We start from the raw sequence: 21,221 nt of genomic DNA, 5'->3' as shown, positions 1-21,221 counted from the left end.
TGAGGAAATTGGACTCTACTCTAATTCTAATGTTTGAAATGGGTTTCCAGGGCAAACATTTGCAAGCTCTTAGAATCTTGGGCAGCTTTACCTTTTGGAAAAACTGGAACTTAAATTCAAGCAGACTTTTTAAAAACTAAAATGAGCAGTGCAATGGTCAAATGCTATTGACAAGTAGTTATAATTATTAATACAGTTAATAGTAATATCCAGGATAGTGGCGGGGGGGGCGGGGGGCTAGGAAAGATTCACCATCTGGAATCCTAGAAAGCTACTGCCAGTCACTCCAGATGAATTGGATGTACCAATGGTCTGATTCAGTATCAGACAGCTTCCCATAACAGGCCTGCATAACTTGAGTCAAGAGCAGACTACCATTGGCTTGATAAATCTCCTGGTTTTGCTGTCTGGCTAGGACTGCAAAATCAGGCTTTTAGCATCCACATGTTTAAAAGGGGGGGTGTTCTTAAGCATCTGTCAAGTCAAAAAACTGACTTAAAATATCTTTATGCTGTTTTTCCACCAGCTCAAGGCAGCACCAGTGAGAAATAAACATCACTTAAATCAAACAATGAAACCCCCCCAAAAAATCATACAATGAAGCCTATACAAATTAACAAAAAATAATAATGGCACCCATTGACTTCCAACTTACCCAATGAATCTCATAGCCCTTGACCAGACATGCCAAAAATTAGCTAGGCATTCCATGGCCTCAGTATTGCTTCTATAAAGGCCCTGCTCTAACTTCTTAGGTTAATGTGTGGTACAATATGGCCTAGCTGCTTCTGAGCCTTAAACTTCAATATATCTTCCCTGAGCAGCATTGGGTCACATTGTGCAATCTGTTTTAGAGTCTTCTGACAGACTACTGTTGGAGACAGGATCCTAAACTATGCCCAAACTAAGTTATTATGCCTTTGCTGCAACTGACCCTGAGATAAGTCTGTTAGCTTTGCAAAGGGTCAGGGAACTTTTCTTGGCAAACAAACTATGGATTTCTGCTGACAGGCAATATATATAGAGAGAGAGGAAAGAAAGAGCAGCAGCATTTTGTGTTCCAGCCTATCTCAGAGACGAAAGAAGCAAGAGGTGTGTTATGCCCTACATTTATTTCTGAAAATTTAATGAAGCTTGCTCCCCACCATCCCCAAATTCTTTGACCATAATGTACTATTTTCATACAGGGCTATTAAAAAGACAACGGCAACAAGAATATGCTAAGGTTTTCAGTGCTCCTGTTCTTCGCTATCTCGGCAGTGTCAATCAGTGGAAAGAGGCAATGTCTGGAAGGAGCAGCTCACAAGCACAGACCCAGCCAGGAGAATAACTTGCACGAATGCACCCTATATTCCAAATGTAAGTCCCGTGAAATCTGTGAAATATTTGCAAAACTATTTAAGTTAGCCTTTACATTAACTAACCAGCTCCGATGCCACCCATATTAATTTGATGCCCTGAAGAATTTATTAAAGTTAAGTTTTTATATTGATATATCAATATATAACCAATATATCCAACGGCACAAGAAAAGTCAGCTGCCCAATTGGTTATTTGCATCAATTGGATTTTAGTGAATGTGTGTGTTTTGGCCCACATGTTGAAATCTTATTATCACTTGCTCCAGGAATGATGTTAGGTTGTTGTAATTAACAATGTGTGATATCCTGTTTATGCCTGAGCTTTATGCATCAGGGTTTTGCTTCTAAATGGGGCATGCGCTGGGTGGAGTGGGGTAAGAACTGCCTTTATGAATTTGTCAGTATCAACAATTTCAGCTTATGTTCATTATTTCCAAAGGGTCCCCCCCAAGTCTTTTTTTTAATATAGAGATGATAAGTGCACTGAAGGAATGAAGCTCACATTCTTTTGCATGAAAATAAATCTGTATTACTGTATAATTTTAAATCTGTATAATGTTAAATTATCATTTCCAATATCAAATTTGAGTTTGAAGTATTTAATTAAGATATTTCCTTTGTAAATTTTAACTTCCCAATAGTCTTTTGGTTTTAAAACATGTTTTTAGTAGCATGTTTTTCATTTTACAAAAGCACATGAAAAATAATGACGGAACTCACTTCCCATTTTTAACTAAGGGACCACTGTGGAAACTTACATTACAAAGTAAACCTTCAGAATGAGATATATTTGTTTTTAATTCCCCACAGCCTCTTGTTGCTCTGAAGACATTACAAAGGAACTAGCTGATTCACCAGTGATTAAAGTAAATACCACCTATTGGAATCGATGTGGCAATAACAGTAAATTGTAAGTGACTTGCCCTTGTTCTTTTTCTCCAAGTGCATTCAATTTTTTTCCTTCATTCAAGGGTTCTTAAATGAAGCATAACTTTGTGAAAAGCACAGCATAAGGCTGCTGAACTTTTGGGGGGTATGGCTTGTGTACCTTTAACAGTAGCATTGCATGCAGAAATGCATTGGGTTCAGTTATGCGTTTCATGACAATGCAGTTGTTGAACTGTTGAAAACAGGAGCCATTGCAGAAAAAAGGTTGGAAACCCTACTCCCTACTTCCATATGCCAGAAGCATCCCCTCTTTTTTGACTGAACACTTACATTTCATTGACTTTAATATATTGTATTATTATCAGTGCACAGCAGATGTACACAGGGAAAGAGTTTATTGTATGCATTTTAAAATTTAAAAAATACATAAAAGTAGAGGCTCACTGCAGAATAAAAAGCATTTCTGCATCAAACCTATTTATTTTTGTAGAGTACATGGTTCACAACTACCCCCATCATCCTATCAAAGTCAGAGTGGCATTCAACTAAATTTTAATCAGAACAGATCTATTAAAACTAATAAGTATGACTAAGTTAGGTCATTAATTAAGTGAGCCTATTTTGAGTAAAACTTATTATTTGAGTAAAACCTATTCTTCAGATGTGGGCCCTTGTCTAGACAAAATGTTACTATCCATGCACCAGAGGGAAATATTTAGAGGCTTGGGGATCCCTGAAGTTTGCAAAAGTTCAATGGCTCTTAGAAATGCTGACCAACTATTGTTTGGGATGGAGGTTGGAAAACTAAGGGGGGAAGGTGAAATGGAATAGAGTATCCTGGGAAAGGACAAAGCTGGCTGGCTGAAACCCTAAGTAGGAACACTGAACACTGCAAGACTGTTGCAAATAACACTTGCCTGATAAGGCATAATGGCAGAATCTCCATGAGATGCCTGTGGATAGTATGTGTTCCATAACCAAATAAGTTCTATTACAGAGTGTCTGACCATTTAAGTAGAGGAAGTCAAAGGTGTTAGGATAAAGTAATGGCACATTATTCTCCTGTGTATTGTATACCATAAATACATGCAGGACTTGAAATATGTGAGTGCCAGAGGCTGAACTGCAGAACTCTAATTTTATTGTAAACCGCTTTGAGATTTTTTCTTTAAACTATAAAGCGTTATAGAAATGAAATGAATAATAAAAATAATAAATAATGTTGCCTTGGTACCCTAGCCTAGCCTAAAGTGTTGCATTCCAATAAAGTTCTTTGGAAAAATGCAGGCTGATCTCCTAGAGCATAGAGGTAGCCACATATGCAATGCTAGTTGTTTTTCATGTAATAACAATGGTTATTTCTAATGCAACAGATGTCAGAGCTATCTGAAGAAGATAGAATGCTTTTACAGGTGTTCACCATATATTGCACATTGGGCACATCCCCACTACGCAGCTGCTATTGTGTCTGTTCCCATGTGCCAAAACTTCTGTGATGACTGGTAAGTTGGGGATTATGCTTCTCATTTTAATAAAACAGTATCTTTCGGCCATCAAATGCCCAGGTAAACAAGGAAGTTATAAAATTCCTCTTGACGCTTAACAATTAGGGTGACAGACACACCTCAGTGTGGTTGATATTGAAGCAGGAACTCTTGATTCTTGGGTCCCAAGATATTTAGGGCTTTGTATGCTAGTACTAACACCTTGAATCGGGTATGCACAAAACCTTGCACTGACAGAACATTCGCCTTAGCGCTATTTTGAACCCAACCCTGACATTCCCACCACCCCATTACATCCCTGTGCCTGTTTTACAACATGCCCCTTATTTTAAGATAAAGGCAAACAATACAACACACATGCCAGTTCTACTGATGGACAACTTTATTCTACAACACTTCAGCTCTGTAGAACTGATGACAAAATTCCTGAACATCTTGCAATAATCTAGAGAACCACACAACAAGCTCCACATGTACAGTGGAGATTTGAACTTCTGTTTCTTGACAACAAGCAGAGGTTGCTGATAGACTTCTGTTAAAATAGCAGAGTTATAGATCCCACGGGGCATGTTCAAGACCTTAGATGCAGCTTTCTGGATTGATGTCTGCTCTCTGGGGGTGGTGTTCATTTGAGCAGACTTGTTCCCAAATGACAAAATATTAGTAGTTCCTCACACTATGGACAATATATTGCACCTATCTCTGGCCATCATCTAATTCACTGAGGAACACTTTGAAAAGAGAGTGAGGAATAGTGAGCAGCACTTCTAACACTGCTCTGGCACCCCAGATACCACTTATCCACAACACTTTAACCTCTAGGTTGACAACTAGGGGACCAGGTAGCATTCTTCAAACAGCTGGATTTGACCTAGGGTGCTCAAGTTATTGACCCACAAATGAGTCTACTTCAAGCTATATGCTGGGAAAGCTTTGAACAATGTTTCTACTTCTCCTGTATACCCAAGGCGGAAGTTGCAGAACTCTTTTGTTATATAGACAGTAGAATCTGTTTAACATACTGCATGGCTGCTAAGGATATCCCCATTCCCCACATCCTACAGAGATCCTTATTTCAAAATCCTCTGTACCTTTATTGTAAAGGGTAATTTTCACAGTGTTCAGAAGAAACAGGAACTTGACTTTAAGGGACATAAGGAATCTTACTTCAAGCTTTCCTCTTTCTTTCTAATGGCTTGGAATTTCCTGCACCAAAAGCTCATTTTTCAGTGTATATGTGGACTTTGGAGAGCCCTTAGGGGTCGCTTCCCTTTCCAACCCACCTGCCAAAGAGTCCTTGGACAATTACAGAGGAAATGGTGAACTTGACACATTTAATAATTCTCAGCACTGACATAAGGATTTGTTTTAAATGAAAACAGATCTCTCTGGTGAATCATACTTTGGGAAAATACATTGCTTTTGTGTTATTTCATTTCTTTGACACTGTACACCATATGGTTTTTCTCCAGATATCCTTTTCTCCAGCCCTCAGTATACTTTAAAGCTGGGTCATCATAAAGCAAACCAAGTAATTGATAAAGTATCTACTTTTCTACACTCTTATTTGGAAGTAAATCCAACTGAAATAAATGGGACTAACTTCTGAGTGTGAATGCATTCTAGTGGGCTGCAATCTAGTGACTATTTTATCATTTGTTGGCAGCATGGAAGTAAGTTTGTCAGATCCAGTACAAGGTGGGCCTCCAGAGTTTTCAATAGTTTGACCAGGCAGAGATTAAACAGAGCTTTTCCTGTCATAGTGCTAGAATGAAAGGAGAAGCTGTGCTTGTGACATATCCCCCTCCTGTACAGTAATTAAAGTATTTCCCTGTTGGATCTGACGATCACAGCTGCAAAATAACCATCCTGGAAAGCCAATGCTCTTGAGAGCTCTTGAGAAGGGGAAGGAGCTGCAGAAGGAAGAGACAGCTGTGTGCATATCCTGCCCTGCCCAAGCCTTCAAAGAAGCACTAGGGGAAAGAGAAAGTGTGCTGCTAATTCACTATCCTGTCGCTCTGAGCTGGAAATGAAAGACAAGTCATTATATTGCCTATGGTGAGGGCTGTGGAAGGGAGCAGGTGATTAGTCTCTGATCCTGTTCCCACTTGAGAAAAGGATCAGGGACATGCTGCCTTCTCCTTTCCTTTAACCTTCTCTCCCTTTGTCTGTAATTGTTGAAATGTCCTTTAAAAAACCTGACCTAGAATATTAATCAGAACAGGCGTTATATCATCCCTACTTGTGTTGACAGTACATAGCCTTGAAAAGCGGAACTTTAGGCAATACAAAATTCAGCAATGACACACATGTCGCAAGCAATATTGCCAGGCTGCAAAACGGAGAAGCAATAGAGACTTCTTTTGTCCTTTCCTTTGTTGTCCTTTCACCTACTCTGCCCACCACCAACTCCCACGAGCAGGCCATGCAGCAAGCAGTGGAGACACAGACAGAGAGGCCAAAGAAGAAATAAGTGTGGCAACTTCTTTTCTTGCTTTCTCAGTGGCTTTAGAGAAAAGGTGGGGAAGCTGGAGTCCAACCACATCTGCCCTTGCTGGCTAGGCTGATGGGAGGTGGAGTTCAACAACTTCTGGAGGCCCACAGCTTCCCCCTCTCTGCTTTAAAGCTGCAGTGTAAATTTCAACGTTGTCACACAAGTCACGTCTAAATAGCAAACCTGCTTTGAGAAGATGAACGTTCACCCTGGCATTAGCACATTATCGCAGGCACTGCTTATAGGCAGATTTTTACACCTGTAAGAAATGAAAACGTTACCTTTAGGAGCTAATATTAATTTCAAAATCTTACTACATCTACTAAAAATTGCCCGGAAGAGTCAACTGAGATGCTCATAGGAGCCTGCAGCATTTGCAGTTTCTATTATATTTATATATTTTCATGACCAGACAGGAATAATAAATTGAAGAGATGCCTTTATAGCATTTTAAACAATAGATTCTTCTAGCAAACCATGATCTAAAGTAGTTTTTATGTCGTTGTCCCCTTTTAATTTGTAGTTTTTTAAGATTAATTAACCTCTTTAAATAATATTAATTTAAAAACTATTATCTTACTGACAGGAACTAATCTTTCCGCTAACCATATTTAAACTAAGGCATGCGTCTTATTTGTAATATTAATGTGATTATACAAAATGGACTCTTTGATCCCAGTCAGAAGTTAGGGGGTTTGCTTGAGTTTTGCCAAGGCAAACTTCTACAAGATACAGGCTAAAAAGGCTGGCAAAAGATGAAAGGAGGAGGGGAGCCAATGTTGCTAGTGTTATTATGACTCAAACATATTTTTTCATTAATTTCCATGGCAACATAACCATCATACAGTGTCAGCTTTTGAAAAAAACATGCTATAAAAGACACAGAATTTTAAAAGTGTGTTCATATCATGTATTTATTTTTAAGCACAGATTGCATTCATATAAATGGTGTGACTAAACCAAATACGAACTTATTGACCTGGTATTTGTAAACTATTACAGTGGTACCTCGGGTTAAAGGGTTTTTCAGGTTACATACGCTTCAGGTTACAGACTCTGCTAACCCAGAAATAGTACCTCGGGTTAAGAACTTTGCTTCAGGATGAGAACAGAAATCGTGCTCCGGGAGGCCCCAATAGCTAAAGTGGTACATCAAGTTAAGAACAGTTTCAGGTTAAGAATGGACCTCCAGAACGAATTAAGTTCTTAACCCGAGGTACCACTGTAATATGCTGAGTACATAAGAAAGAACTGTGCTTAATTCTGTTAAAATTTAGATACATTCTCTTGCCAAACAAGAAATCATGCTTCAAAGTCCAGTTTATGCAAACATGTTATTCTTTAAGCATTTTCTAGCTGAAAACAAGGTCAAAGGAACTGGTTCACCTGTTACTGAGGGCCCCTGCAGACAGGAATTTTAGTCTGTATTCAAGGTGATTTGTGCTCTTGTGGGTATCAGGATGGTCATATGTGATCTTGCATTCAGGGCAGTTCACACCATCAAAACACTCTGGATCACACAGCATCTGTTATGAGCTTTGTGTGGCCCATAGCTTCCCTACCACCCAAACGTTACTTTTCAGATCACAAATGTTCTAGGTGTTTTTTTAATCCAACATTTATAGTACTGTAGTGCTCGGCTACTCTGGCAATGCACAGACTTAAATTTGCTTCTTGGTGATGTCACTACTTACACATACTTCCTATTGATGCCGTTTTAGTGCAAACAACTGAACTTTTAGCACAACAATCACACAGAATCATAGAATCTTAGAGTTGGAAGGGACCCAAGGGTCATCTAGTCCTACCCCCTGCAATGCAGGAATCTCAGCTAAAGCATCCATGACAGATGGCCATCCAACCTCTGCTTAAAAACCTCCATGAAAGGAGAAACAAAAAAAATTCCTTCCAGTAGCACCTTAAAGACCAACTAAGTCAGTTCTTGGTATGAGCTTTCGTGTGCATGCACACGAAAGCTCATACCAAGAACTGACTTAGTTGGTCTTTAAGGTGCTACTGGAAGGAATTTTTTTTGTTTTGACTATGGCAGACCAACACGGCTACCTATCTGTAACATGAAAGGAGAGTTCACCATCATCTTTATAATCTTTTTTTAAGGGGATAAGGTTGCACTAAAGTGGGATGCCACAATGCTGTGAGGAATACAGGCTCATTCACTTCTACTGTTAGATCAGCTGGCATTTACTGAGCTGGAAGGAGAGGGATTGTGTGTGTGAGGTGTGTAGGACCCTGTTACTGACCTTAACAGATTGGAGAACTGGGCCCAAACTAACAAAATGAATTTCAATAGGAATACAATGTTCTATATTTTGCTTATAATTTTCACATTTACAAATTTTCCACATTCACATTTACCATACAAAAACAATACACAAGGTTTTACACTTAGGCAGGAAGAACCAGATGCACAGATATAAGATGGGGGACACTGGCTTTCCAGTAGTATATGTGAAAACAATTTAGGGGTCTTAGTAAACCACAAGCTTAGCATGAGTCAACAGTGTGACGCAACAGCTTTGAGCTAATGGAATGGAAGCAAATGCTATCAGCCCAGCCTACACACCTTCCTCTGTGTTGATTTATGAGAGATGGCACATAAATCAGTCATCTATGCTTTCTTTACCTTGCAGGTATGAAGCTTGCAAAAATGACTTCACTTGTGTTAGCAACTGGCTGACAGACTGGGCAATTGATGAAAAAGGAGAAAACCACTGTAAGAATGCGTGCACCCCCTACCACGAGGTAGTGTATCATAATGAACCACAAACAGTGTACCTATGTGAGGTAGCCAGAAGGCTACATATAGCTCTGCATTCAACACCAGGGATCTAGTCTAGCAGATGTTCTTTCAACAAGAAAAAACTCACCTACTCAAACCCCACCGGTATTCCAATGTTCTTTAGTAGAACGTGGGCACAGTAGTAGAGTAGTAAAGATTAACAATAATCTGCAACAAGTCACTTAACTGAATTTCTTTTTTTTTATAAATGTTTTATTAAGATTTTTAAATAAAAATGCAAAGATAAAGAAACAGAATAACATATATCATAACATACTTTCTTAACATCTTTGGACTCCCTCACACCTCCCGCTCCCATTTGCATCGTTGTCAATTCTTGCCCGCAATTTATCATCTTGTTTACAGTCTTGTGTCAAATTCATTTAAATATAATCTGTTAATTCTCCAATAGATTTATAATTTTTCCTCAAACTTACTTATCCTCTTAATTCCATCTAATTTAGTGGTGCACAGTTATTTATGATCTAGCATCCTTTCTTAACATTCAACCAAATTACAATGTTTTTTTAAATAAGTCTTGAATTTCTTCCAATCTTCTTCGACCCTCTCCTCTCCCAGGTCTCGGATTCTGCCAGTCATCTCAGCTAGTTCCATATAGTCCATCAGTTGCATCTGCCATTCTTCCAGCGTGGGTAGATCTTGAGTTTTCCAATTCTTAGCGATAAGTATCCTTGCTGCCGTTGTTGCATACATAAAGAATGTTCGGTCCTTCTTTAACACCTTCTGGCCGACAATGCCCAGAAGGAAGGCCTCTGGTTTCTTAGTAAAGGTATACTTGAACACCTTTTTCAACTCATTATATATCATTTCCCAGAAGGCCTTCACTTTAGGGCAGGTCCACCAGAGGTGAAAGAATGTTCCTTCATTTTCTTTACATTTCCAACATTTATTGTCAGACAAATGGTATATTTTGGCAAGTTTAACTGGGGTCATGTACCATCTATATATCATTTTCATTACATTTTCCTTCAGAGCATTACATGCAGTGAAGTTCAGCCCAGTGGTCCACAACCTTTCCCAGTCCTCAAACATAATATTATGCCCAATGTCCTGAGCCCACTTTATCATAGCCGATTTAACCATTTCGTCTTGTGTATTCCATTTTAACAGCAGGTTATACATTCTTGATAATACCTTAGTCTTTGGTTCTAACAATTCTGTTTCCAACTTCGATTTCTCCACCTGGAACCCTAACTTTTTATCATTTTTAAAGACTTCTTTAATCTGAGCGTAATGTAACCAGTCTCGCACTTTATCCTTCATTTTCTCCAAACTCTGCAATTTCCAATTATCTCCATCTTTTTCTAGTATTTCCCAATATTTTGGCCATTTGGCCTCCATATTGGGTCTTTTTCGGGCCTTAGCTTCCAGAGGTGAAAGCCACCTTGGAGTTTTGTTTTCCAATAAGTCTTTGTATTTTGTCCAGACATTAAACACTGCTTTCCTGACAATATGGTTCTTAAAGGCCTTATTGCTCTTAACCTTATCATACCATAAGTATGCATGCCAACCAAAAGCATTATTAAAACCTTCCAGGTCCAGTACATCAGTGTCTTCGAGAAGGAGCCAGTCTTTTAGCCAGCAGAAAGCTGCGGCTTCATAGTACAACTTTAAGTCTGGCAGGGCAAAGCCCCCTCTTTCTTTCGCATCAGTTAATATCTTAAACTTAATTCTGGGCTTTTTGCCCTGCCAGACAAATTTAGAGATATCTCTCTGCCACTTCCGGAAGCACTCCGTTTTGTCCACAATCTGTAGTGTTTGAAACAAAAACAACATTTTTGGCAATACATTCATCTTAATAGCAGCAATTCGGCCTAGCAAAGAAAGCTTCAATTTTGTCCAACTGTCCAAATCTCTCTTAATTTCAGACCAACATTTTTCATAGTTATCCGTAAATAGACTCAGATTTTTTACTGTAATGTTTACCCCTAGGTACTTTACTTTTTTGACCACAGTTAGTTCTGTTTCTCTCTGAAACCGTTCTGACTCTGTATCTGTCAATTTTTTCCCCAACACCTTGGTTTTCTGTTTATTTCATTTAAATCCCGCTACCCGACCAAAGTCTTGTATCAGTTGCAATACTCTTTTTGTACTAGATTCTGGCTCCTGCAAAGTCAAAACTAGGTCATCTGCAAAAGCTTTAAGTTTATATTGTTTTGCTCCGACCTGAATCCCTTCCACCAACCGGTCCCCTCTAATCATATTCAAGAGCACCTCCAGAACCGATATAAATAGCAGAGGGGAAATTGGGCAGCCTTGTCGTGTTCCTTTTTCAATTTTAAACTCTTCTGTAACCACATTGTTAACTATCAATTTAGCCTTTTGTTCTGAATATATTGCATCAATCCCATTCTCAAAACCCCGTCCCACTCCCATTTCTTTTAAATTTCCCTTCATAAATTTCCACGAGATATTATCAAAGGCCTTCTCCGCATCTATAAAAATTAACACTGCTTTTGTATTTATGTTTGTTTGCAAAAGTTCCAAGATGTCAATGATGTTCCTTGTGTTAGCAAACATGTGTCTACCTGGGAGAAAGCCTGCCTGGTCTTTATGAATTACTTCATTTAAAACTCTTTTAAGTCTGCTTGCCAAGACATCTGCAAATATTTTGTAATCCACATTTAAAAGGGAGATGGGACGATGGGACGAGTTGTGTCTTCTCAATTTCCGATTTTGGTATCAATGTGATGAAAGCTTCCTTCCACGATTCCGGCGCCCTCTTCCCCTCCATGATTTCGTTGCTGACCTCCATCATTGGTTGAATCAAATAGTCTTTTAATGTCTTATAATACTTGGCGGTCAAGCCGTCTGGCCCTGGAGATTTGCCCAGTTGCATGTTCTGAATGGCTTGTTCAATCTCTTGTCGTGTTATTTTGTTATTCAGGATTGATCTGTTTTCTTGTGACAATTTTGTAAGTCCATTTTTTTCTAAAAATTGATTAATCTCAACCTCATCTTGCGGCCCTTGGGTATATAGTTTTTTAAAATATCTCTGGAAGCACTTTCTGATCTCCGCGGGGTTCTGAATATTTCTTCCTTCAATTTCTAAATTTGTAACTGTGTTTAATTTTTGTCTCCTCTTCAACTGCCAAGCTAGCAGTTTCCCACATTTGTTTGCCGATTCAAAAGTTTTTTGTTTCATTAATTTAATCTTCCACTCTATTTCCTGATTTATCAGTTTAGAATATTGTGCTTGGTGAAGTTTGATTTCTCTCAGAATCGGCTGTGACTTCGGATTTGATCTTAATTTCTTCTCTAATTCTTTAATTTTCTCCAAGATCTTATCTTTCCTCTCGTTTTGTGTTCTTTTCTTTACAGCATTCTGTTGTATCAAGAACCCCCTCATCACTGCTTTGCTTGCATCCCAGATAGTTCTTTTTTCCACCATAGTGTTCATGTTTATCTCAAAATAGTCCTTCAAAGCTTTTTGGGCCTTCTTAATAATCTCCTGATCTCTAAACAAATTGTCATTCATCTTCCATCTAAAGGAACCGGTTGGTAGTAGTGTCATGTCCATCTTCAGTGCATTATGGTCGGAGCAGGTCTTTGGGCAGATTTCCACCTTTCTAACCTTGGGTGCCAGACTTCTAGATATCCATATTTGGTCGATTCTTGTCCAAGTCAGCTGGGCTTCAGAGAAGAATGTTCCTTCTCTTCCCAGGGGGTTCTTGGTTCTCCAAATGTCAATCCAATCCATATTGTCTGTCATTTCAAAGAAAGTCTTTGGTAGTCTGCCGTCTTTTGTAACATTTTGGCTTTGTGACTTATCCATGTTAGTTGATACGACCCCATTCATATCTCCCATCATGATGATGTTGTTATAGTCCAGATAATCCACTTAACTGAATTTCTAAATTGTGACATCCGTAAGACAAATTCCAAACCATGTGTTAGAATGAAGCAATGTGTTGTTATTTGTTAGAAATAGATATATCTAAAAATATGTCTTCCAAGCTTCCAATAGCTGACCTATTTTTTCTGAATTAAAAGAGAATTGTTTTAGAGTGAAAGGAGGAGCTTAAACCTGTGTTTGTGCACTGCTGTGAACTTTCATTCAGAAGTCATGTCCAGAGCGATCATACAAAGACACAAAAATTCAACCTCATCTTAAGGCAAATAATTCTGCTTCATCTGCATTGGAAGGAATTGACAGTGCAATACTTTGCATGTCTATGCAGAGGGCTTGCTCCTGGAGAAGTGGATCTAACATAGCAGACTGAATTTATCTCAAGCACCTCTGATGCAGAGACATAAGTTAATTACCCAGCCCTAGTGGAGGCTGATTGAAAGGAAATAAAGGAAGAGCAGTGAGTGAGTACATAGAGGGCTTTTGTGAAACTGCTTATTTCACTAACAGTCCTCAGTTTGGGAATCGCTGATCTAGGTTAAAAGGATGCAGGTTTTGTATTTATTCCTAACTTTTACATTGCACCTTTCCACCAAGAAACTCAAGGCATTATGCATGGTTCCTCTCCATTTTTATCCACACAATGACTCTATGAGGTGCATTAGGCTGAGAAGTAGTGACTGGCCCTAAGTTATTCAATGAGCTTTAAAGCTGAGTGGGGATTTCAATTTGAGTCTTCCCAGTCATTGTCTGCCACTCTTAACTACCACACAGGCTTTCTAATTACTTTCTTAAAGCAATATCAATTTTGCCCTTTAATAATGGCCCAAAATACATGCTAATTTACCAGCTTGCAGTCTATCCATCTGCTGCCCATGGCTGCCCATTGGCCATGTGCTGCCCAATCACATCCCAAAGTATGTTACTGCTTCTGCATTTGGCAAGACGGAAAGGGGCCGTGTATCTCAGCTGGAGATGACTTGGGTGACACCCACACCATACACTTAAAGAACATGGCTTCCCCCAAAGAATCTTGGGAATTGTAGTTTAAGGGTGGTGAGAATCAAAATTATGTGAGGGGTAAACTACAGTTCCCACGATTCTTTATTTAAAGTGTGCTTTAAATGTATGGTGTGGATGCGACCATGCTTCGCATGCAAAAATGTCCATACTTCAGTTCCTGGTTAAAAGGATCAGGCTAACTAGTGATAGGCAAAACCTCTGAGAGCCTAGAGTATGGGTAGGCAAACTAAGGCCCAGGGCCGAATCCAGCCCAACAGCCTTCTAAATCGGAATCAGCGTGTTTTTACATGAGTAGAATGTGTCCTTTTATTTAAAATGCATCTCTGGGTTATTTGTGGGGGCTGCCTGGCGTTTTTACATGAGTAGAATGTGTGTTTTTATTTAAAATGCATCTCTGGGTTATTTGTGGGGCATAGGAATTTGTTCATATTTTTTTTTCTTTTCAAAATATAGTCCGGCCCCCGACAAGATCCGAGGGACAGTGGACCGGCCCCTTGCTGAAAAAGTTTGTTGACCCCTGGGCCTAGGGAGCAATTGCCAGTGAGAGCAGGTTAAAAAATGGGCTAGATGGAAACACTGTATAAGCCAGCTTCCTATGTTCTTGTGGAAGCAAAGAAAATTGAGATTTCTGTTTGAGTTGGCTCACAGCTGAAAATAAAAGTGACTAAGATCCAAAAGGAATAGAGCTGGACAGCGCACTGCAGGAAGAGGATTTGTCTCTTTATTTCCATTGCTTTTAGCTCATACAGTAAAGCAATCAGCCGCTCCCCACCCCCCGCCCCCCTGATTTGTACAAATGGCAGAAAGGAGCAGTGGAAGGCAAGTGCTATGTGCCCAACATGGGCTGTTGTTAATCCTGGACCAAGCTTTTCCAAGCATGCCGTAGTAGAAAGATCTAGAGCAGGAGGAACATGTGGCCCAATTTTGCAAAGTGTCATCAAGAGCCATTTCATTTTGTGTCTATTGCATCGGATGTCGTAAATTTAGACAGTTTTGTTTCTCTGACTCCTAGATGTATGGCAATGGGACTGACATGTGCGAGAGCATGTGGGGAGATTCACTGAAGGTAAGTGACTCCCCCTGCCTGTGCCTGCAAATGGATGAGATGGATAGCAAGGTCGTCAAGCTCTTGGCGGAGAGGGCCACCGGTAATAGTAGCAGTAGCAGCAGAAGTGATGAAGAGCAGTTCTGTCGCCTCAAGTTGGACAAAATAAAGAAGCTGAAGGAGCCGAAAGAGGAAGGTGTGGAGACATTCTAAGTGCCAGGGTTTCTTTAGGTTTTAAAGTGATGCATGTTGCACCTTTCCGCTATTAAAACAATACTCAGGGTGGCCATCAGCCACACACACAAAAATACAATAAAGTGACTGAATAATTAAAATAACTTAAAAAAATTAAAAGCCTGAAAAGTAAACAGTGTGGCAAATAATGAAAGCATCAACCACCATTAAAAATGCCATGGCTAACCAAAAGCCTACCTCAAGAAAATGGCCTTCACTTGGTGGCAGAAGCTAAAAGCAGAGGGAGGCAAACAAACCTCCACAGGAGAGAGTTCCATCACAGGGGGCTGGCACAGAAAAGACCCTGTTGTATATCATCAGTCAGTGTCAGGATCCACAAAGGGGCCTTTTCACCAGATCTCAGAGTGTGGGCAAAATGGCATGGGAGGGCAGCAGTCCTTTGGCATCCTGGACCTGAGTCATTTAGGGCTTCGTTTGTGATAACACTTTGAATTGTCTAGATGTTGCTGGACTACAACTCCCATCATTACTGACTATTGCCCAAGCTGCCTGGGGTGATAAAAGTTGTAGTCCAACAACATTTGGAGGGCACCATGTTGACTGCTGTAGATAGTTGCTGAAGCCACTGCTGTAGCTAGTTGGGTGCTGACTCTAGTATGATTATTTCAGTTCGTTCTGCTCTCTCCATTTGGGAGAGTAGGCCACTCATCAGTGTTCTTCAGCCTAGGGTCCACACATGTTGTTGGACTTCTAACTCCCATCATCCCTGACCCCAGCTGGCTGGGCATATGGAAGCTGAAGTCCAACAACATCAGGATACAAGGTTACATCATGCTGAAAGGCAACATAAATCAGCTGCTGGCTTAATCCCTTCACTCATTTACTTACACAGTGCATAATAGAATTACAAAGCCAGTTAATGAATACACAAGTTAATGAATACACAAGTGAGCAAGGAAGCAGTGCACCTGCAAATCCTAATGAATTGCAGAATTGTATTCTTAGGTTCTTTCAGAACCCACTTCCAGCTCTGTTTAGCTGTATCCGTACTGAGCGGGTTTCCATGGCAACCAGACCTAACTGCACTCCTCACTAATCTGGTCTCAGCCTCCTAGCAGCCCTACAAAAGCAAGTGGGATAAAGCTCCAGGCTGGATATATCAGCAGTTTTAACAATTCCTGCCTGTTACCTTTGGCATATGTCACTTGATTTAAACTCTGGAGTTCTGCTTGCCTTCATTGATTAGATACTTGGCAACAACTGAAGTCAAACCCACACCATACATTTATCCCAAAGACCCCTGGCAACTGCAGTTTGTTGGGTGTTGATGGTTGTTAGACACCCCCCCCCCCGAGCTACAATTCCCAGCACTATTAACAAATTACAAAATATGATCTCTGACTAACATAGTTTAAAAAAACATTATATTGTCATTTTTCAAAATAGAAGGGTTACAGACATAAGCAGTGAAAATAATTGTAAAAAATAATAAAGATAAAGATACAGAAGGGAGGGAGGGAGAAAACCAGGAAAACCTGAGTGTGGAATTCAATATTACCATAATGACTGCTCTTGGGAGGTCTGCAAGGGGTGGAATGGATGAAGTAATGAGGGCCCTCTAGTTCCTTAGATAAAAACAATAAAATAGAAGAGCAATTGAAGGCTTAACTAAGCATGAAATAAGTAAAAAACCTTAGGTATCAGTACCCTTCCAAAAGACATATGAGAAGCCCAGAATTACATGCACCTCTATTAATATTTGTGAAAAAGGATACCAGGTCTCTCTAGCTTTGACCATGGACAATTTTCAAACCCACTGGGTGTCTACTAAAAACCTTCCTGCTCCAGAATTAATATTGGCATCTACCTGATCATCCCCAGGATTTTCAGTTATCAATATGAGAGTCAATAGAACAGAAGCCTGCTACTGTTAGGAGGGACCAGAGTTGGCAAAGAATGCCCTAGTAGTAGCCAGCGCTTGCTCCAGGTTTGAGAAGGCCCTGGCCAGTGTCCTCTGGGGGCCCTCTTGTCATAGATTTAAATAATTGTACAGTTGGAAGGGACTCTATCTAGTCCACCCCACTGCAATGCAGGAATCTTAACTAGATCATACATGACAGGTGGCCATTCAACCGCTGCTTAAAAACCTCCAGTGAAGGAGAGCCCACAACCTCTGGTAGCAGTCTTTTCCCACAGGCAAACAGCTCTTACTGTCATAAAGTTATTCCTGATGTTTAGTTGGAATCTCCTTTCTTGTAACTTGAATCAATTGGTCCAGGTCTTAGTCTCCAAAGCAGGAGAAAACAAGTCTTCTCCATCCTCCATTATATCCTTTAGATATCTGAAGATGGCTATCATATCTCCTCTCAGTCTCCTCTGGACCAGGCTAAACATACTCAGTTCCCTCAACCATTTCTCATAAGGTCACCTTACACGTTACAGGCAATACGTAGAACTACAGGTATGTGGAGCTGGGTCTAGCAGCTTCAACTGATGGCCATAATGAAATAACTGGCTCTTAACTATTGGAGGAAATATTTTTGTTATGAGGGAAACATTGACAAAACTTCTGTCAAATCTTGCTGGCTATTTTGTGACACTAAAGCTGGTCCCAGTGAAGGCATTGCTCAATTGTAGATTTTGATTGTTTTCCCAACGAATCAGTACAGTTTCCTCTCCTTTTTGTGTGTGCTGACTAAACAGTTACTACAGTTACAAGCAGCGTGAATCCTGAGAAGATAAATATGTGTGTGTACATTTTTTCTTTCACTCCTCTGCAGCTCTTGCAGTGGGGGACCACACCCTTTAACTCCTGAGCCCTGCTGTGTCCCTGGTTTACCCCAACTCTGGAACGGACACATTGAATCCTTGGCAAATTAAGCTTCTGAGTCTCCTCTCACTCAACACAGCTGTGATCAATTAATTACACAGACTCTAGAGTTAATTTCCTTGTTAAGCCATTTACCTTCTCAAGAAGGTGATTGTCCCCAAGGGGAAAATGAAATGTAGTGTAACTAGCATAATGTAACAGTGAGGTTTTACAAGCAGTGCTCGGGATGTTTACTCATAAAAACAAGCTGCCTCAGTGGATTGTATCCAGGCTTAAGAGTTTAAACAACACAGTTCTCAGCTATACATATCAAATGTAAAACTCCTATAACATAGGAGAAAGATTTTGTAGGGGCTCTGGCAAGCACAGCTTTTATGTCACAGTCCTACAGGAGCTGGAAAAGCTGCACATGAAGCCTGACTCCGCTAACCCAGAAATAGTGCTTCAGGTTAAGAACTTTGCTTCAGGATGAGAACAGAAATCTTGCGGTGGTGGTGCGGCAGCAGCAGGAGGCCCCATTAGCTAAAGTGGTGCTTCAAGTTAAGAACAGTTTCAGGTTAAGTACAGACCTCCGGAACAAATTAAGTACTTAACCCGAGGTACCACTGTACAATTATGTGCAGTTTTAGCGTTGGGTTAGACATATCCCATTTCACTGTTCTTGTCCTAACAGTAATGCCCCACCCCATATTCTCTATAACAGGGATAGGGAACCTGCAGCCTCCAGATGCTGCTAGATTTCAACTCTCATTGACTCCAACCTGCATAGCCAAAGATCAGGAATGGTGGAAGTTGTAGTCCAACAACATCTGGAGGGCCACAGGTTCCCCACTCCTTCTGTAAAAGATATAATTTTAGTAGATGCAGCCTATGTAACATTGCTGCAGAAATCAGAAACACTCACTGTTCTTTCAGTCTTTAATAATTTTATCAGGGATGGCTATTAACCAAGTCATAGGCCACTTGGTTCCAAAATCAATTTATCTATCTCCCGGGAATCCCACCAAATAAAGGTATGGTAAAAAGCTTTTTGACCGAAACTAAAGTTGTTCTTAAAACATTCTAACAGAGAAAGTATCCACATTGTAATGCTATATCTCTCCTTGTATGGGGTGCCCCAGCCATGAGCCTGCAACTGCAAACCCCTCTTATTGCTTGATAACATGTGATGGAGTCAGTGTGTGTGGCAAATACACTTGTGTGTGACAGTAGCTCCCAACAACAAACTGGTCACCCCTGCACAGAAAACTTCAAAATGTAAAACATGGAGCTACATTTTCTGTATAGTCTGCAACTTTTGAGAACTTTAATTTCAGAGAGGCAATCTGGAAACCTCAGTACATCAGCAAATCCTTTTACTGGTGACTCAAATTCTAAGGAAATGATGTCACTGGAAAACCATTGTATGCTTTAAGAGTTGCCTATGTCCCTTTGAGAAAATTAGTGAGAGAAATGTTGAACTTTCCAATAAGTAAAATTTTCAGAAGAGGGAAAGCAAAGGATTTAAAGGCAGGAATTGTTAAGCAAAAATTGTTATAAATGAATAGTAAAAGTGTTTCTGGTATCAGCATGTAAATCTGGTGCCAAAAAATGCATTAGGTGCAGCCTGTCATTCACCTGGTATGTTTTTGCACTGACCAATTTTATAAATCCTGTCTTATGAACCTCATACTAGTGGGAACTAAACAGAAGAGTCCCCACCCCTTCTATTCTGCTGTGACATTGTTCCCGGTATTCTGACCCATTATGCTACAAAGCTAAACAAATGAAGTAGGGCGGTTTTTTTAGTAGATTAGCTACAAAACCTTAATAATGGAAGCAAATGTTATTACGGGCCACTTGCACAATTGTTAACCCTCCTCCTATATTAATCACTGTACTGTATTTTAAACATGTTGCAGTTGTGCCCCCTGCTGGAAGCATCCACCTCCAGTTGTATTACTTGGAGAAATGTTAAGGATTCGCTCCTACTGGGATGATTTGTGGTCTCCATTATCAAACCCCAGGAACTGTAAAAGTGGTGTTAGGTTATCAAACCCTCAAGAGTCAAGTTTCAAACAGTTGCAATCAGACTATTGCAATTGATCCATGTGCATTTCAAAGGAGCATGATCTTGTGCATTTCAAAACTGGTTAAATCACTTACTTTAAACCAGGGGAGGGGGAATCTGTGGCCCTCCAGATGATTTTGGACCCCACCTAGCCCCAGCCAGCATGGCCAATGGTAAGATATTATGGGAGCTGTTGTCCAACAAAATCTGGAGAGCCACATGTTCCTGATCTCTCTGTTAAACAGCACTGTCTGATAACATGTCCAAGTGATATGAACATCTGTGGTGACGTGTGAAAAAACAAATCTTAATCTAAATAGTATTTCAGTATTTAAGAGTGCATTTCTGCATATGATAATGTTTGTATTTGCTAGTTAGGACAGAGACCAACAGTGGTGCAACATTATTTCAAGTACGAAGTTGAAGCCATTATAAGTAAGGGAACTTTACTCTCTCTTAACACTTGTAAGGCTTACAAGAGCTGCCATTTTCCTGCAAGCCCTGTCTTCTAAATAAGTTAAATTATACAGTATACGAATTTATCTCATTTTTCATTTTAAAAATGCAAATGTTTCTTCTCTTCAGCATCATGACTCCTGAAGTGACCAGATTGCTTGGCAGTAGGTCATGATTGAAGTAGTATTACTGCCAGGTGTAACAGCAAACAATGCTCACTCACTCCAGTCAAGGGGCATAGTTAGCCACAGGAATCAGGTGAGGTGAAAGCATGACAAATCACCCACATACACCCCAAAACCACTGAACTTTCACACCATTAGTAACTGCAGATATATCACATATTTTTACTTCCTGAATTTTCTGTAGCAAGTGGAAATAGTAGTATGGGCTGGCATTATGATGATGACATGTGGAACATGTGAAAAATGTGTGAGCACGTGCACAAGCAGCACCAATTCCACAATGAAGAAAAATAAGGGTTGCCACTTGCGGTGCAGTATATGCAGAAAATAACTTGGTGTGTGCAATGTTCTCAGGCAAGCATACCACAGGAAAAATGCATACCAAATGCTAGGAGAATGGGAAGGCCAAAAATAAAGGGGGTGGGGGCAAAGCTAACATCCCTTGAGAAACACGGGGATTCTTTGGTGTCCAAAAAGAGCTCGCATGATAAGATAGAGAAAGGGGTTGACAAAATGAG

General features: G+C 40.0%; 1 protein-coding gene and 1 long non-coding RNA gene across 2 annotated transcripts; one reads left to right on the top strand and one right to left on the bottom strand.

The window, feature by feature from the left end:
• The first annotated feature begins 987 nt into the window (after window positions 1–987).
• On the top strand, window positions 988–15,355 carry LOC310846267 (riboflavin-binding protein-like). Its single transcript, XM_083742562.1, has 6 exons — window positions 988–1,094; window positions 1,188–1,359; window positions 2,172–2,271; window positions 3,623–3,751; window positions 8,900–9,011; window positions 14,955–15,355. The coding sequence occupies exons 2-6, from the start codon at window positions 1,218–1,220 to the stop codon at window positions 15,198–15,200; spliced, it is 729 nt and encodes a 242-aa protein (XP_083598688.1). The 5' UTR covers window positions 988–1,094; window positions 1,188–1,217; the 3' UTR covers window positions 15,201–15,355.
• Window positions 15,356–17,095: 1,740 nt separating this feature from the next.
• Window positions 17,096–20,892, bottom strand: LOC310846290. Its single transcript, XR_014565221.1, has 2 exons — window positions 18,619–20,892; window positions 17,096–18,437 (listed from the first exon to the last, which is right to left on the bottom strand). It is a non-coding gene; the product is annotated as an uncharacterized lncRNA (long non-coding RNA).
• Between the last annotated feature and the right edge of the window lie 329 nt (window positions 20,893–21,221).

Source organism: Podarcis gaigeae (assembly GCF_964106915.1).
Source record: "Podarcis gaigeae genome assembly, chromosome: 6".
NCBI classification, from domain to species: Eukaryota; Metazoa; Chordata; class Lepidosauria; order Squamata; family Lacertidae; genus Podarcis; species Podarcis gaigeae.
The sequence above is the reverse complement of the archived record's forward strand: the minus strand, read 5'-3'. Positions and strand labels throughout refer to the sequence as shown.